Here is a 17,530-nt window from a genome sequence, read left to right as displayed (position 1 = left end):
TATTATGTCATTTTTGAGCTAGCTAAGCATATTGAGTCATTTTGGAGGAAAAAAAATGCTAAGTATATGATTATGTCGCTAGTATCCATATGGCAGAGAACCCAGGCCGACATGACTAGTCATAGAACCAAGGTGGCACAAACGTACAGGGACAGGCATACATGACCCAGCAATGCATGTGTCGGTCATCAGCGAGTGCAACCAAGTCATAGCAAGCTACAAGGACTTCGGTGATACACCGCGTGACATTTCCCCGTAGGGACAGACACAGGAGCAAAGAAGGACACATGTCGGTCAATCCATGTGTTCCGGAGCAGTAGCGAACTACCATGGCTCAGTGGAAGCACCAGGAGGCATTTCCCTGTATGGAAGGCTACCAAAGGCACACGACTAGGTGTCGAATCCCACACATACAATGCATTTCAAACATACACACATTATGCACGATATGTGTAGATACAACATGGCATCACAACAAAACCCTATTAAGCAAAACACTTGGGAAACTTACCGTCATCACGGAGGTGTAGGTGTAGGTGTAGGTGTAGGACCGATCGCGCCAGTGGCAGACGGAGAAGGATCGGTCGATGCTTGTCGGGAGTTACGCTGCACCAAAGATTATTTCCAATGTATCGTTAGCATGATGCAACTCAAATGTGAAGACTAGTAACTAATGACTGTTCAAATGAAACTCACCGTGCCCGCCGGAGCAATGACTGGCATCGGCGGAGGGGTCTGGCCGTTCTTCTCGCACATGAACTGCACATTTGGTTTTGACGAGTCAATCATATTAGTTACTAATGAAAGGAACATTGCGTGCATGATTTAGCTAATATGCAGAAGAAACTTACCACGAAGAGCTCGTACATGGCCCGGTTAGCCAAGTCGTTCCGGTTCCTCTCCTCCTCCAATAGCCTAGCCGTCCTCTCCTCATTCTCCCGGTCCCTCTCCGCCAACTACCGGTCCCTCTCCTCAAAAGCAACCTGGGTCTTCGCTCTCTCTGCCTCAATAGCAGCCTGCAACACCACTCGTTAGCATTGTAATCATTGACGGCCGCAAACACAATGTAATGGAGGAAAGGCTACTGAGTCCGTATAACAAACCTGGAATTCAATTTCCACTGGTCGTAAACGAGGCGGTATTTCAGGATCAGAGCTGGTCTGGCGCTTCTTGATCTGCGGGAGAGTGCTACTACAACGTATCAGTCCATTACCAATGGCTAACGATCCATGGGACCTCCCGCCACCAGATATCATCACCAGCTATGGATCAAGAGGCCGGCTCAGGTTAAAGTCCGGCCCTTTCCTCGCCTTCCCCTGCTTAACGTACTGCACCATCTTGTGGTGGGAGGCCTTGTTGCTGAAGTTCTCTGCATTTTCGAGGTCAGACTCAAAGAATGCCTTGGCCTTCTTGTACGGTGCAATATTGGACATGCCATAAAGGTCGAACAGCTCTGGCACTGGAGCCTTGTTGTGTTTTGACTAAAAGAGAGGAACAGAGTATTAGTTAAGGACTCAAACTAGCACAAAGAATGAATTTGCATGAATCATCAAGCAAACCACACATACCCAGTTTTTCCCGTACCCATGTAGGTTGACGCTGCCTAGATGGTGTGGCACACCTTTCATTTTGAGACGCTTCTCCTTTGCAATGTTGTGGGCGACGCGCCATTGGGGAGAGCACCACTCATCCACCAACGCCTCCCAGCAGTCCATCTTGTCCGCACACCATCTCGGGGGCACCTAAGTTAAGCAAGAGAAATTTGAGCGCTACGCCTACGAATCAAATCTTGGAAACTAAGTACAAGGCCTTAAGAATAGGTAATTACCTTCATGTACTTCTCCTTACTCAGATACTTGTCCCGGCACTTCTCTTTTCTCCTCCTAATACCAGTCTGTGCTAAGTAGTATCGAACAGCCTGCGTCCGAGCCTCGTGCCGAAAGTTTCCAAGTAGGCGCCTGCACTCGGCGTCGATAACCCGAGCCGCGGCCTCCTCCTATCCCTCAGCACACCTGTAGAAGGTCTGCAATCAAACAAGAAAACACGGATTAGAAGGTCTGCAATCAAACAAAAAAACACATGTAGAAGGTATGCAATCAAAGAAGAAAACACAACGTAAATGGCAAAGGAGAAATTACCCAAAACGTGGCGATCACAATGTCGGCCACCGTGTCGCACTCGACATCGCCGACCCTATGCTCCGGCGAGGCCGGGGCAGCCAAGTAGTGCTCCCAGGTCATTCCTAGCTCTGGAACCCGGCCCTCACCGGGCAACGTGACCCACCCCGGGAAGCACTGGCGACAAATCACACCAAGGACAGTGTTGGGCCTGCGTACACCATCTTCGTGTGTCCAAGAACTACAGTATGACAAGGCCAATGCATTAGATATTCGAAGAAACGTCAAGGCAAAAGGTTAAAAAAGAGTAAATGCACTTACTTCTCCCCGTTAGGCGCAATCAACCACCTCTGGTCGGGGGTCGCCGGGGTGGGCGGGAGCTTTGTATGACCACGCTGGTAGACTTTGCACCCCTCAACCCACTCACCCTCGCTATAGCTATCAGGACTATAGTCTGCACCCTGAACACGACCATGTGCACTCGACTCCGTCCAGTCCTCCGATGGGCTCGGCTCCGACTCAGCGTGACCCCGTCTGAGCTCCGGAGTCTCGTGGGGCGAAGACTCGGTGGCCCGAGGCTCGTCGGCCGTAGGCGCGCCTGCCATAGGCTCGTCGGCCGGAGGCTCGTGGAGTGGAGTCCGAGACGGGTCCACCTCAGATGGCTCGATCTCAGACGGAGCAGTCCTGTGGTCGGGTGACTCAGCTAGGGGTGGCGGCGAGGAAGGCGTAGCAGCCTTCCTACCTCTCCCGCCGCCACGTCCACCTCTAGCAGCCTTCTCCTTCTTCTTACCCCCCCTGGACCTCTCCCGGCCGAAGAAGAAGCGACAGTCGCTGGACTCTGCAAACTAAGATCTAGCGCTCTCCGGAGGCTATGGGGGGGAATGGAACTACCCCTCCCACCACGCGCCGAGGTAGGAGCCTCGGAGCGCTCTCGACCCGCGCCCACCATCTGTCAACACCTGAAATGACAAAGAGTAAACGAAATTAGTACAATATATAAAAAAATGAATACCTGACATGAATAATAATATATATATATAAATTCATTTTAGAGGAATAAATGCTAAGTATAGCTCATTTTAGAGCTATCCTAGGTTAAATAGGTCATTTTTGAGCTAATTAAGGTTGTTATGTCATTTTTGAGCTAGCTAAGCATATAAATTCATTTTGGAGGAATAAATGCTAAGTATAGCTCATTTTAGAGCTATCCTATGTTAAATAGGTCATTTTTGAGCTAGCTAGGTTAAAACTTGAACTAATTAATAATATATATGTATATAATAATAATGGAATACCTGACATGAACTATAATATTAATCTTCATCGTCATCATTAATAAATGCATCATCATCGTCTATATATGCTTCGGGGTCAATAAATGCATCATCCTCATCACTATCAGTAATGACGTGCTCATCATCATCATCAATAAATTCATCAACATTTGGAAGGCCTCCTGTATGTAATCGGTCAAGCATTGACAGGTCATCCGCAGCAGTAACCTCTTCTTGTTCCGGCTCTTCTTGTTCCTGCTCAGGCTCGGATTCACTGCGCTGTCTACTTGAATGTTCTGAGGTGAGCGGTTCTTGAAATGTTTTTTGGAAAGACGTGTTTCTTGGAAAAATTCTCCTTCATATGTGTCTGGATTAATGTGAGGTTCATAATCCTCTCATTGGGGGGAGGTGGTCTAACACGTGGCGGCACTTCATAAACGACATCCCAACCATCGAGATTTGGATCACTTTGCAGGCCAACGGTAGATAGAAAACTGGGTTGCCTGTTGAGCCGTAATATAGACATCGGGAACATCCAAATGGGTGCTTTGTTTGATTTCGACTAGCCCTAGATGTTCATGAGTCCTTCTAGTCTCTTTCGGCTGGAACCAATGACATTTGAAGACTTACGACGTTCGGTGGTTTGCCACCATAGAATAGAAGGTTCATAAATTGCTTCAACTCTTCATAATACTCGGTATCTCCTTCGCCGATAGCAGAGACACAACAATTTGTAGACTTTCTCAGTCGGCCATAGATAGCTCTTTGCCATAGGTACGAAAGGGATACCCGTTGATGTCGTATTTGTCAAATGAATGGACCTTATAGTGAAAACCATTAGCGACTTGTCTCAATTCGGCGTCCATAGACTCTGAACTAGCCTACAAGTTCAGTACGAAAGGATTGTTGCATTAGCCAGAAATTAGAAGAAGAAATGAAATGTTCTAATGGAAATTACCGTTTGTTTGAACCAAGAGATGAAACCGGGATAGCCGCCTCCATGCATTGCTAGAAGCTCATACTCTTTGACGGAATCCTTTTGGATAACCGCTCCATACGAGAATTTGGCGACGTATCGACTGTATCAAATATCCGGGAATAAGAGCAGTTCAAATGAAGTAGAGGTTGTGAACCAATGTACCGAGAACTTACTCGATGTACGGCCGCACTTCTGTTAGATTGTTGAAGATATACAACGTAATGGTCCGCCATTCGTCGTTATCCAACAATAAGGGAGTATAAGCACCGGCTGGTGCGAGCTTCCCTTTGAATAGGCTGAGGTTGGATCCACCCTTTTTAGGGTCGCCAACATTGTACCGAGGCTTCGGATTATGCAAATGACGATTTTTGGCTTTGTAGTGTGCTGTCACGAAGTTTGCCGCCTCCTCAGTAATGAATGCCTCGGCCATCGATGCTTCAATTCGATGTTTATTTTTACATTTTGCTCGAAGCGTCTTCTGCATCCTCTCAGTTGCGTAGCACCAACGATTCTGCACGGGCCCCCCCAATCGTGCCTCGGTCGGGAGATGCAAAATCAAATGCTGCATTGGATTAAAGAAGCCAGGTGGAAAGATCATCTCCAACTTGCAGATCAACTCCGGCGCCAAATCTTCCATTTCTTCTATCAAGCCAGGCGATAATTCTTTCGCACATAGAACACGGAAGAAATAGCTCAGTTCTGCCAGTACTAGCCATTCATCCTCAGGGATAAAGCCACGCAACATCACCGGCATTACCCGCTCAAGCCATATGTGCCAATCATGACTCTTGAGACCAAATATTTTCAATTTTTCAAGGCTCGCCCCCCTCTTTAGATTCGATGCATACCCATCGGGGAACATGAACTCCTTTTTCACCCACAGGAGTATTTCCCTCATAACCGGCCTTCCAAGATTGAACCATGCCTTTGGCTTCGCCTAGTTCTTCTTTCCTTTTGGTTGTTTCATGTTTTGTAGCGGTCTATCACATAGAGCCTCCTGATCGACTCTGGCCTTAGGATTATCCTTCGTTTTCCCCTCTATGCCGAACAATGTACCAAAGATGGCCTCGCCGACATTCTTTTCAGTGTGCATCACGTCGATGTTGTGTGGGCAAAGGAGGTCTTTGAAGTACGGCAGATCCCACAAGCATATCTTGTGGGTCCAGGCGTGTTCCGTATTATACCCCTTGAAATACCCTGGACGCTCTGGATCCGGCTCGAGAGTGTTTAACTGATCCAGGGTCTGTTGGCCTGTCAACGCAGGTGGTGCAGAGTTTTTGACATCTCTACCTTTGATGAAGTTCTTCTTGTCTTTTCTGAACTTATGGTGAGGATCCAGGAACTGTCTATGCATGTCGAAGCAAGAAAACTTGCCACCCGCCTGCAGCCGACGAAACTCAAGAGCTGCCTTGCATGTGGGGCACGGGAACCTTCCATGCACACACCAACCAACGAATAGCGCATATGCCGGCAAGTCATGCATCGAGTACATGTACCACACACGCATTAGGAAGTTTTTTTTGTAGCGGCGTCGTATGTCTTGATCCCATTATCCCAAGCTTCTTGTAGTCATGCATCGAAGACTCCAACATATCATTGAAGGCCTTTGCAGATTCCTCCATCTCATCGTCCGAATCCCGAGCATCATCAAAGTCTTGCACCATGTCTTCCATCCCGGTACCATGCTCGTCAGTGCGACGACGGCCCTCCTCAGCTCTGGAACGTTGGGCAGACTCACCATGAAATGTCCACATCGTATAACCGGGCGTAAAACCCCACTTCTGCAGGTGTTTGATCATTTCAAACTCTGACATCTTACGATAGTTGTCGCACTTGACACAGGGGCACCAGGTTGTTTCCTGTCCATTTGCAAATGCGGCTCTGATAAACCCCTTGGTTTTTGTCATCCATTCAGGGGTCATGTCTTTCTGACTAGGGTGACCGGTGTACATCCACGCACGATCACTCATCTTGCCTGGCTACTGGACACACAAGAAATACATACATAATTCAGCAAACCATATATTCATCAGTTAATAGAGTTTCTCAGTTTTATTACATCCATGCAACCTAGACGCTAATAGGTAAAGATAGGTCCTAATCCCACCCGAGTATGTGTAGATTGGGTTCGTTTTCCCATGCTCTGCTCCGGATCCGACACAAAATTTTGGCAGCACCTCCCCGTTGTTCTCCTGATACACGTCTCGGCAATAAGCAGAGAGGATGTGTACCCGGAGAACAACAGGGAGGCACTGACGAAATTCTGCATCGGATCCGGAGCAGAGCATATGGGAAAACGAACCCAATCTACACATACTCGGGCTGTCCATGGATAACGTTGGACAATTCGAAAGAATCACGGTTATAAATATGCAAATGCATGCATATTTATAGATGTAACCCTTTCGAACGGGAGACGCATAGTGGTCACGCATACTGATGATTCAATCTACCTATAGCTAGCATGTTTCATCGGCACGAAGACCGGAACATAGAAAATGATTGGGGGAGGAGGAGATGTCATTTGTGCTCACCCACGAACGTCGGGGCAGAGCTCGTTGAACGCACGGGGAGGTCGTCAAACACCAGACCCTCGCAGCGACGAAACAACTGCACATTTAAATCCACCCGATCAACACAAATATACATGCCTTTCAGCGTGCACTTAAATAGTCTGTCCACTGTACAATGTGATTTTTTTCAGTAGGGGTATAGGCAAGAACTCATAGACATCTTACCTTGGGCAAGAAGTGCTCAAGCGAGGAAACGAGAGTGACCAAGGCTGGATCAAGCCCAATCTCCTCCTTTACCTCCCTTAATGTTGTTGCTGCATCATCAGCATCACCCTCCTATGACTTTCCTCCGGGCAATGCAACCTCCCCTGCAAATCTCAAGTGGAGAAAACAAAATCAGATAGGGTTTATCCAGCTCGTGTCTAGGTTGGTATCTATTTGTGAACCTGATTGTTCAAATATAAAAGCTAAGTAAGCCAAACCAGCACTAAACAGAAAAAGCTAGGTTAAAAATCCTCTTAAAATTATAGGCCAGCCTCTTAAAATTTCTTTCTCAGATAAATTCATGGGATAACTTATATTCAGATTTTATCTGAATTCATGACGAATGCGTAACTAGGCACGTAAAGTTTGAACAAACAAGTATGAAATGAGTAATTTGGAATCTGCGGAGTAGCACATAGCAGTGCCAAACAGGTCAAAATGCTTTCTGCCACCAATTTATTATCTAAAACGGAAAAACAAAGTGGACATGAAATAAATTAGACGGCATGCACACCCGCTATTGTGTAAAGCATGCGTGTGTATCTCTCCTTTCCCCTCTGATATATCTCATATGAAACTGTACCCGGAGTGGATGAATTAGCTTTCTATATATGCGACATAAGAGAGCGAGGAAACATAAGGAAGCACTCTCTTAAAGAGGATTTCAAGGAATCAAGGAAATATGAGCCAAAAAGATAAGGCTAAATTAACCTTCTATATATGCGAAATAAGAGAGCGAGGAAATATAAGGAATGAAAAAGAGGCTAAAAAAAAGATGTTGCATGTATAATTTATAAGGAGGAGAGGGACATGCACGTTGAATCATCTTTCATGATCAAGAATGAAATATAGTAGAAATAGAATGCAAGTATGGCGGTAATGCAAGTAGAAACAGATTCCAAACTGCATTACAACTATGGTGTTGATTGGGACCTAATCCGTTGAGCAACGGTCTTGATTTCGGTATCATGGCGGAAGAAGCCGTGCTCTCAGCCTACTAATGGAACCAAGTATGATACTTATATTCTTACCAACAGAAATATAGAGATACACATTCTGTGCTATACCCAGGTAATGGTTTTGGTTGGGGCTTAAGCTTTGGGAGAGATGAGAGCAAGATACGTGATAAAGGCAAGGTGGTTGCTTTTCTATTTCCTGCTTAACTTCCATACATAGGTACATCTCTTTTTATAAGCCAAGGATATAAGCGTGGTGATCAAATCCTGCCTTTAATTCTAGATTCTCTATGGAGTTCCATACAGAAAAATAATGTATGCAAGGGGGTTGCTTCCAAAGAGCTGACCAAGATTTATATTTATGAGGTTTGCAAATTTTAAATCTTTGAGAAACCACAAGGTAATGGGATTTCAGAATAACATACATATTTTTGAATTTTGAAAAATATAAGTCTTTTGTTGGCAGCTAATTAATATTTCGGATTTACAATTTAGCTTGTGTAGGTGCATTTCCCTTCCAAAAAAGTTTCAGAGTTTTTTTATTTGTTTTGAAATTAGTAAATTATTTTGTGCATATAGGGTGCGCTGGCTTCACTCACTACTTTATTCAAAACTTGTAATCAAGCAAATACGTAAGACAATTCAAACTTCGGATCACAAGGCACAAAAAAATCCCACTTGCACTAGTGTCATGCATATCTTTTTTTTTGCGAATATATCTGATTTGGTTGGGTTCTGAAAAAGATAGCCTTCTTAGACTGTAGTCATTACTCCAACAGGTAAACTTGTACATGAAAACAAGTTCTTGTAGTTAGGGGTTTAAGCAAATCTTTAGCAGTTTCTACAAGAACGCTTTCACTACACATTCCATGCATATCACGTGGTCATTTCCATGCATAGAAAATAACATATACTAGTATAGACAGATTTATGGACCGATTTAATACAAGAGGCCAAGTTACTGCATTGGATCGCACACGTCATTCAGGAGAGCCACACCATCTTTGATGCCGTATAGGGAACCGATGGAGCATGGCCCCAAGAGATTGGAATGACTTGCAAAGGAGGTTATGGCCCTGTTTATTTGGGCTTTTACTTCTGCTTTTGCAGCTTTTCTATTTTGGTAAAAAAGACACAAAAGCTCCTAAATATGGGTTTTTTTGCTTCAGATTGTGGCTTATAAATCAATATTGTTATATGATGGTATAAGCCAAAAGCCGAAGCAAAAGGCACCCATTTAGAAGCTTTTTTACTTTTTTACCAAAGCAAAAAGCTGCAAAAGTAGAAGCAAAAGCCCAAACAAACGGGGCCTATGTCCCGGCTTGGGTGACATCCATGTAACTTGATTTTTAACCATTGATTTCATGCTCAGTATCTCACTGTTTAGATAGGCCCTCATTGATTTCAATGATGCAACAAACAGTTCTAGTAAATATGTAATGTAGGTTTATATATTTATGATACGGTGGTCGGGGAGCTAATGCAAGTAGGGAATCCACTTTGTAGCTAATTAGATCAGTGAGCTAGCTGCTCAATGACTACATATTGATCACATCACCGGCTACCTCCACCCATAATATATCCATCTCTAGATGCTTTAGAAATGGATTTAGTTGAGAACGATACAATAGTCGATCTACTCAAAAGAACGTAAAATAGAGCAACACTAATCTTGGCCAGCTAAAATTAAACAAGAAAAACACATTAAGGGTGCAAGGGAGATAACATTTAAGAGAGAAGGGAAGAGATCCTGCTGGGGATTCAGTTAGACTTGAGAGAGGGGAGACGGTTGCTCACAGGAGGATGGCGCGGTGGCGGGAAGGGGGCGGCGCCGCGGCCTGGCTCGGTGGAGGGGCGGGCGAAGGGGCGGACTAAGGTGGCGGGGAGGGCCGCGGGGCACGCCGCGGTGGCCGGGAGGGCCGCGAGGAGAGGGCGGCGCTGCGGCCTGGAACAGTGGAGGGGCGGGCGCATGGGTAGGCTGCCGTGGAGGGGAGGGGCGGGGGAGGGGCGGGCTGCGGTGGCGGGGGAGGGGCGGGCTGCGGTGGCGTGGAGCGGCGGGCCAGCGTCGGGAACGTGGGGCGGGGGCGCACGGTGGTGGGCGGGTGAGGTGGGGAGAGAGAGAGGGTGGGTCGGGCTGGGAGAGAGAGGGGTGGGGCCGGGCTGGGAGAGAGGGGAGGAGATTTTTTTTGAGAGATGGGAGAGGAGATAGTCCCACCTCTTTGCCATCAGCCAGCGGATGGCAAAAGCCCACTTCTTTGCCATCAGCCAGCGGATGGCAAAGCCCCACCTCTTTGCCATCAGCCAGCTGATGGCAAAGAATCTTTGCCGCCAGCTGGCAGATGGTAAAGAGGTGGGGCTAGTGGGCCATTATAGCGTCGTTATCCACTGGGCCCACCCACTTCTTTGCCATCTGCCAGCGGACGGCAAAGATTCTTTGCCATCCGCTGGCAGATGGCAAAGAACTGGCTGATGGCAACCAGGTTCTTTGCCATCCGTCAGTTCTTTGCCATCTGTTTTTTGTAAGCGGATGGCAAAGACGTTCTTTGCCATCCGCTGGCAGACGACAAAGAGATGACTGATGGAAAATTCCCTGTTTTCAGTAGTGAATCCTGAAGATCCCCCTCTGTACTAGACAAGTGGACGATTTTTGGGCATGGTCGGGCAATCCGAGGGGCCGTTTCTTAGTAAAATCAGCTTACAAATTGATCCATAAGTTGAAGATGAGAAGGGAGGACTGGCTAGATGAGGCCGAGGATATGTCCAGCAGAGAATCCAAAGGATGGTCATCTATTTGGGGATTGCAAGTTCCTTCAAAACTGAAAATATTCACATGGAGTCTGGCTCGTCACTCACTTCCTACCGGTGATGTTGTGCACCGTCGAAACATGTCATCATCGCATGTGTGTGCGTTATGCGGAGCAGATAACAACTGGCGCCATTCTCTTCTCGACTGTAACTACGCCCGATGCGTGTGGGCTCTATCAAATAAGGATATGGTGCAGCATATGTGTATGCAGAGAGACGAACAGGCAAAGAGATGGCTCTTTCTGATGAGCGAATCGCTTCCTCAAGAGGAATTCACTACCATGATTGTCACATTATGGGCGATTTGGGCAGCAAGGAGAAAGATAATCCATGAAGGAATTTACAAACCTCCATTCGCTACTCATGGTTTTGTCACTAGCTACTTGGCTGATTTGAAGCACATACAGAAACCTATTGACAGGTCACCGGCAACTCCAAGGGCTCGCCCTACTGCTTGGCAGCCACCACCGGATGATCATGTTAAGATTAATGTCGATGCGGCTGTGCCGCGTGCTGGTGGAAGGGGGGCTGTGGGAGCCGTTTGCCGCGATGCATCGGGTGTGTATTTGGGGGCCTCGGCAGTTGTTTTCAACAACATAGAGGCATCGGGTGTGTATTTGAGGGCCTCGGCAGTTGTTTTCAACAACATAGAGGACCCGGAGGTGCTTGAAGTTCTAGCTACCAGGGAAGCGCTGGCACTTGCCGAGGATTTGTACGAGCAGAAAGTTTTCATCGCCTCGGATTGCATGGCAGTGGTGGAGGCGATCAAAGGAGGAACGGCAGCAACATATGGAGCAGTGGTACATGAAATAACGGATAGAGCTCGTTTTTTCTCATCGTGTTCTTTTAGTCATGAATTTAGATCCTCGAACTTTGAGGCTCACAACCTCGCGAAGCATGCATTAACGTTGGGGACTGGCCGCCATGTCTGGTTAGGCCACCCCGGCGATCTTTTGTTCGTCCCTGTAAACATTGTGACGGTTGAATAAAAGTTTCGCGAGTTTGTCTAAAAAAAAAAGCTATTCTTCATCGAGCTGAGCGACAAAACTGCACCGAGCGATCTTCATCGACCCCGCGCCGCGACACCGAGTTGTACGACTACATCAAGCCTAATTTTTTTTCTTCGTCGAGCATATATAAGAGAAGCTACCATGGCATGCATCATCCACACGTCAGGCCCGTGTGGAAAGCGATGCAATTCTTCATCAACTTCTCCAGCACGACACGGCATTGACACCCCGTCGCCACGAGGGACGCCTTCAAGCGACACATCATCGTCGACACGTCGCTGCAACGCCATCATCGACACTTCATCGCCAAGGTCTTCATTAAAGTGGTCTTCATCAACATCTTCGTCAACACACCGCCACTGCCTTGTCCACAAGATAGACACCTAGCGTTCTCTGACAGACTTTTCTACAAGACACGACCATGACGACGGCATCGACCGCGTCATCCACGACAGCACGCCTGCATCGACACGGCATCACTACAGTAACGACCCTACACGGCCACACGGTTCTGGCAAAACTGTTGTGTGCTCGATGAGCTTCCTTCGGTCTTGGCAAAACTGGCGGACTCGTCGCTGACGGCACCCTCTGACACCCGCCAGGTGCATCGTCCACGTCTGGAGCTCCGTCATATTGCATTTTTTTGCGCCTCCGGCTTTGTGCGGCTTCATCATCTACGACGACCACACCCTCGACCACGGCTACATCACCATAATCGGCTACCACTACATTAATGGCTACGTCTACAGCAACTCATCGGTAACAACTCCAGTCAACAGCGTCCGCCTCGTCACTTGCGTCCACGATACTCTCGCTGTGACTGCTTCACTCTCTCCAGAAGGGGACGCAGTCACAGCCATAGGTGCCGACCCATCAGCCATCAGAGACGTAGTTGATGATGAAATTTAGTCGCAATCGTCAGCTTCACTCCTGCTACGACTGAGGGGAAATGTTAGAAGTATAATTATGTTTAAGTTACAGATTAGGAGTTGGAGATAGAATAGGATTAAATCGTATACAACTTGCCCTCTACTCCACTCTCTCCCTCATGTTGCACTCTATATATACCCCTACGAGGATCAGATCAATAACACAACACAATATCCATCCATCCTACAATTTTCACATCTCGGGACCACTTTCGCGAGCTACCTACCGCGTGCTGCCTCGCCCATGTGTCGCACGGCCACGAGGATTCGTCTGCCTCAAGTTGGGGAAACAGGTGATAGAGGCGGAGCGGCACCTCCGGTCGCCAGTAGCCGGCGACGTGGTGGTGGCACAGCCCATGGTGAGATGCGGTGGCCGAGGCTCGAGCGGCGGCCGCCGTCAATCTTGTTTTTAAAGTGGGTAGATTTCAGCACACATGACGCTAGAGCCCAGCCATGCTCCCATCCTGTCTCCTGCCCATCTGTTGTATACTGTTCGAATCTCTCTTGCCTGAATTGACATCAAGCATCTTAGTTAGTACCGTACAGTATGAAGACACGATCTAATTTGGAGGAAATGTTTCGGTAATCTCTGAATTGTGTTATTTGCATTCATGCATTGTCGGAACCAAATATCCTGGACAACGTCCTACTTACCTAAGCCACCTATGAGACGCATGCATGCATGCACGCACGCACGCAGAGAAGCTAACGAGTGGCAAGTCATGCATACAACGATGGTAGCCGAGTCAGCATATCTTAGCGGCCAGGAGCAGAAGCCAAGATATATGGCGGTTCCCTGAAACGCCACCCAAGAAGTTTGGCGTTTTCATCATGCCACATCGGCGCAAACTAGACAAGTGTGGGCTTGGGTGGATACACCGTTAGACAATTTGACTGTCAAATTTTTTTTAAGATAGCTTACCAAGTTGACCGCTTGGTGATACACCGTTGACCATGACGTCTCCCGTATAACCAAAACGCTAGAAAAGTTGTCATGACCTAAAAAGGTCAAATCCGTTTTTTTTCTAACAAGGTCAAATTATGTTAATCTTTGCGTGAAAAGTGAAAACAGTGATCCTGTCCGCGTGAGGGAGTTGGGCCAAGACACGACGTGAGTGTATGGGAATAGAATCTCCAGTCATGTGCGGTGGAATCATCACGGATCTCAGCAAACGACTCTTGGAGTGGTCGATTCGCCTTGTAGCTAGAGAAATTATTACGCATGCAAATCAAGCTGCTACTCGGTGCAGTGTGGAGCTACAGTCCCGGCCATGATCTCGAGTTATCGCTACGATGCATGCACATGCAAATCAAGCTGCTGCTACTCGGTGCAGTGCGGTTGGGCCAAGCAGGTGCAGGGCACCGAGTCCCGCACGTACTTTTTCTTTTGGTTTCCAATTTTTATTTTTTCGTATCTCTTGATTGAAAAGTTTAAATTAAATAATGTTGCAATATCCATGTTTCTTGTGACAAGGGCTTTGAAAAATAGATCCATTTGAAGTACATTTTGAGGATCTAATAAAAATGTGTTCAATTTCAACCTTTAAAACATAGTACCAGCGACCGACAGAATAACAACTTTAGTACAAAAAAATCGCTTAAAGTTTTACCTCTGAAACTTGATACAAGCGACCGAGAAAATCGATAGTTTCAGACAAAATCATAAGTTTCAAAGATTAAAACCTTTAATTTACCGTGTTCTCATGCATGATCAAACTACTTTTGCAGACCGCGAGACAATTAGGTGGCCGGGAAGGGCTGGGCAGGCGCGTGCTCCCGCAGCTGCGTACCCCTGCGAATTTCCGAGCTTCACGTACGGTGTATGATGCTTAGAGAAGTGCAAGCACAACAATAAAATACCATAAAATTCTAACAACCCGTTACCATCACGAAAGGAGAAGCATCTTATTTGTGAACTGCTACTACGTTCCAAAACAGATAGGTTTTCCCATTAAAAAAAGGAGGGCTTTTCAATGTTGCACCGCTTCCAATAAGTAACTTTGATTGATGATCCTCAACCTTCATACTAGGAAACTAGGAATATGCAAGTAAAGATCGGAAATCCAACTCGTTGCCTAAATTCATCTGCTTCCGCTTAGAAAAAAATATATTAAATTTTTTTTAAAAAAAATCTATTTTTTTGTGTGGTAGATAATTTGACGTGTGAGGTCCACTTCAAATTTCAACTCATTTGAACATCTGAGTAGCTCTCGGTAAAAAAGACAAATCAGGTCAGAACAGTGCGTGAACAGTGAACTTTTTTACAGACTCTGATTTTGTCTTTTTTGCCGAGAGCTGCTCAGTTGTCCAAATGAGTCAAAATTTGGAGCGGACTTCACGCATCAAATTATCTACCACACACAAAAACATAAGATTTTTTTGGAATTTATCTAGTTTTTTGTTTTGATTTTTTTCTGAGAGCGGGTGCAGATGAGCCCGGAAGCAGAAAAATCCAACTCAATAAAGATATGTTTCTTTGAAAGCGGGTGCAGATGAGCCCGGAAGAAGCAAGAAGCACACGATTTCTTATTACTGGATGCGAATATCACACACACAACATGGTCTGTGTGGTAAGCAATCTCAAACAAACTTCAACAGAAAATTAGAACCACACGTGCATGAAAAATAGAACCAGGCTTTCAGAAACCGGACACAAGTTTGTCAAAGATTTAAAAAGAAATCAAGTGCGTCTAGTGACACGCGCGGAGAGCGGCTTCTTCATTATTTTTATGAAGCCATCCTGCTCCGTCATGTCGACACCGCTGCTGCAGTCTTCCGCCGACAGCGCCCAGTCGAAGTTGTGCACGAGCGCCGCCAAGAAGCACTTGATGTGCAACATTCCCATGTTCACGCCAGGGCAGTGCCGATGTCCCGCACCGAACGGCATCATCCTGATCTCCTTGGGGCCCGGCGCCGGCCCGATGTCCTCGGCCTCGCCTCCGGCAAGGAACCGCTCCGGCCTGAACTTATCAGGGTCAGTCCACCTCTTGGCATCTCTTCCGATGTCGGCTAAATTGAACCGCACGTTCAGGCCGTCCACCGGCACAGCGGTCATGCCGCTGATCGCTTTGGCGCCCTCGCCGTGGGCGCTGCGTAAGACGACCGGTACCGGCGGGTGCATGCGAAGGCATTCGAGGACCACAGCGTTCAGGTACGGCATGCCGCCGCGAAGGCTCTTGCTGGAGAGTATCCCGCCGGCGTCAGCCTCTTCGTCGATCTCGACGCGCAGCTTGTCCAGGGTCTCTGGCTGGTCGATGAGGTGGGCGAGGGTCCACTCGAGGCAGGCTGCGGTTGATCCCGTGGCTGCTCCAAGGAACTCGAACACAAGGCCCACCAGCTCGCCGTCTCGAAGAGGACGCCCGGGGCCGGAGGCATCACCATTGTCCTCTGGGACACGAAGATCAAGGAGCGAGTCGACGTAAGGATGGACAATGCCACCACAGAGCTGAGACTGCGACTGACTCCGTGCCGCGATCAGAGGGAGGTACAGCTTGGTCTGCCGTTTGAGCACGGCGTAGATCCGGCGAAACCCCCTCCAGTTCGCGAGCTTGGATAGCATCGAGCCATCGAACCCGGGGCTGAGCTTACCTGCGGTGACAATGGAGTCGCGTATCACGCGTCCAATGGCATGTCTCTGGCTGTCGTCCACAATATCGCCGAAGCACAGGCGTGTGGCCAGCGTGAACACAGCTTTGGTGATGGGCTCACGCACGGCCACGTCGCCTCCGCCGCCGCAACGGGCAGAGAGGTCTGCGACAAGGGCCTGGGCGGCCTCCTCATGCAGCGGGGCCAACGAGCCGAGGCGTGAGAGGATCTCAGCTGTGAGGTTGCACCGGAGCACTCGCCACTGCGGGCCGTAGCTCACAGTGGCTATGTTGTCGTTGCGTTCGCCATGGCGCCAGGTGGCCAGGGAGGTGGGGAAGCTCGCTGCCGGCCGGTTTAAGAATTCGTCGGCGTTCCCAATGAGCGCTCGATGAGCAACAGCTGGGTCGCCGACGTGGTATATGGTGGCCTGAGCATGGGCTCGCCTGGTGTAACTTCGCAGAATGACCATTCCGGCTAGGAGGCACAAGAGAACGGCCAGGAGCATAACGAACTCCATTGTTGAGTGAATGGTTTGGTGTGGAGTGCTGTGGCCTGTGGGTACGTAATACTTAGAAGCATGTGTCTTATATAGATCGATGCGTTCAAGTGAATGATTAGAATGTGGGTGCGGACAGCTGCACATTTACCTTTTGTGAGTGCGGACATCCTACACTGCATCCTCTAAATGGAGCTCATGTTCTTGGAGGCCGATATTTTTTTAAGTATGAAAATAAATACACATATACACAGAGACATAATGTAAACATGTGTAAATTTTCACAGTGAAATACATTAAAAGAGACATGCACAATAAAAGCAAATCCTACACTTCATTCTCAAAGTGCAGAAATTTTTTTGTGCATCTCGCAATCAAGGTATTTCATTGTGAAATTTTACACACATATATATTACGTCCATGTATATTTGTTTTCAGATTTTTTTAACGGAAAAGTTGAAATTTTGAACTTTTTACAATAACAGGTTTTTCAATAGGATGCGTTTCCATCGATAGCAACATGGTAATAATTATAGTTGAGCAACAACAGCGTGATCGATGTGGTGGGTGGTGGCCTGTGTTTTGGCTTTCGGTTTGTGAAT

The 17,530-nt window shown here is 47.4% G+C and overlaps 1 protein-coding gene and 1 long non-coding RNA gene across 2 annotated transcripts; both read right to left on the bottom strand.

The window, feature by feature from the left end:
* Positions 1-1,440: 1,440 nt before the first annotated feature.
* LOC125540654 lies at positions 1,441-1,945 on the bottom strand. Its single transcript, XR_007297355.1, has 3 exons — positions 1,829-1,945; positions 1,569-1,742; positions 1,441-1,481 (listed from the first exon to the last, which is right to left on the bottom strand). It is a non-coding gene; the product is annotated as an uncharacterized LOC125540654 (long non-coding RNA).
* A 13,407-nt stretch (positions 1,946-15,352) lies between these two features.
* LOC125540653 (cytochrome P450 89A2-like) lies at positions 15,353-16,974 on the bottom strand. The gene has a single exon (XM_048704248.1). It carries the CDS (start codon positions 16,947-16,949, stop codon positions 15,528-15,530), a length of 1,422 nt encoding a protein of 473 aa, XP_048560205.1. The 5' UTR covers positions 16,950-16,974; the 3' UTR covers positions 15,353-15,527.
* Between the last annotated feature and the right edge of the window lie 556 nt (positions 16,975-17,530).

The sequence above is a fragment of the Triticum urartu genome, chromosome 2 (assembly GCF_003073215.2).
Source record: "Triticum urartu cultivar G1812 chromosome 2, Tu2.1, whole genome shotgun sequence".
NCBI lineage: Eukaryota > Viridiplantae > Streptophyta > Magnoliopsida > Poales > Poaceae > Triticum > Triticum urartu.
The sequence above is the reverse complement of the archived record's forward strand: the minus strand, read 5'-3'. Positions and strand labels throughout refer to the sequence as shown.

Bases quoted from the DNA above. Each gene is read 5' to 3' on its own strand.
- LOC125540653 (XM_048704248.1), bottom strand. From the start codon at position 16,949: ATGGAGTTCGTTATGCTCCTGGCCGTTCTCTTGTGCCTCCTAGCCGGA.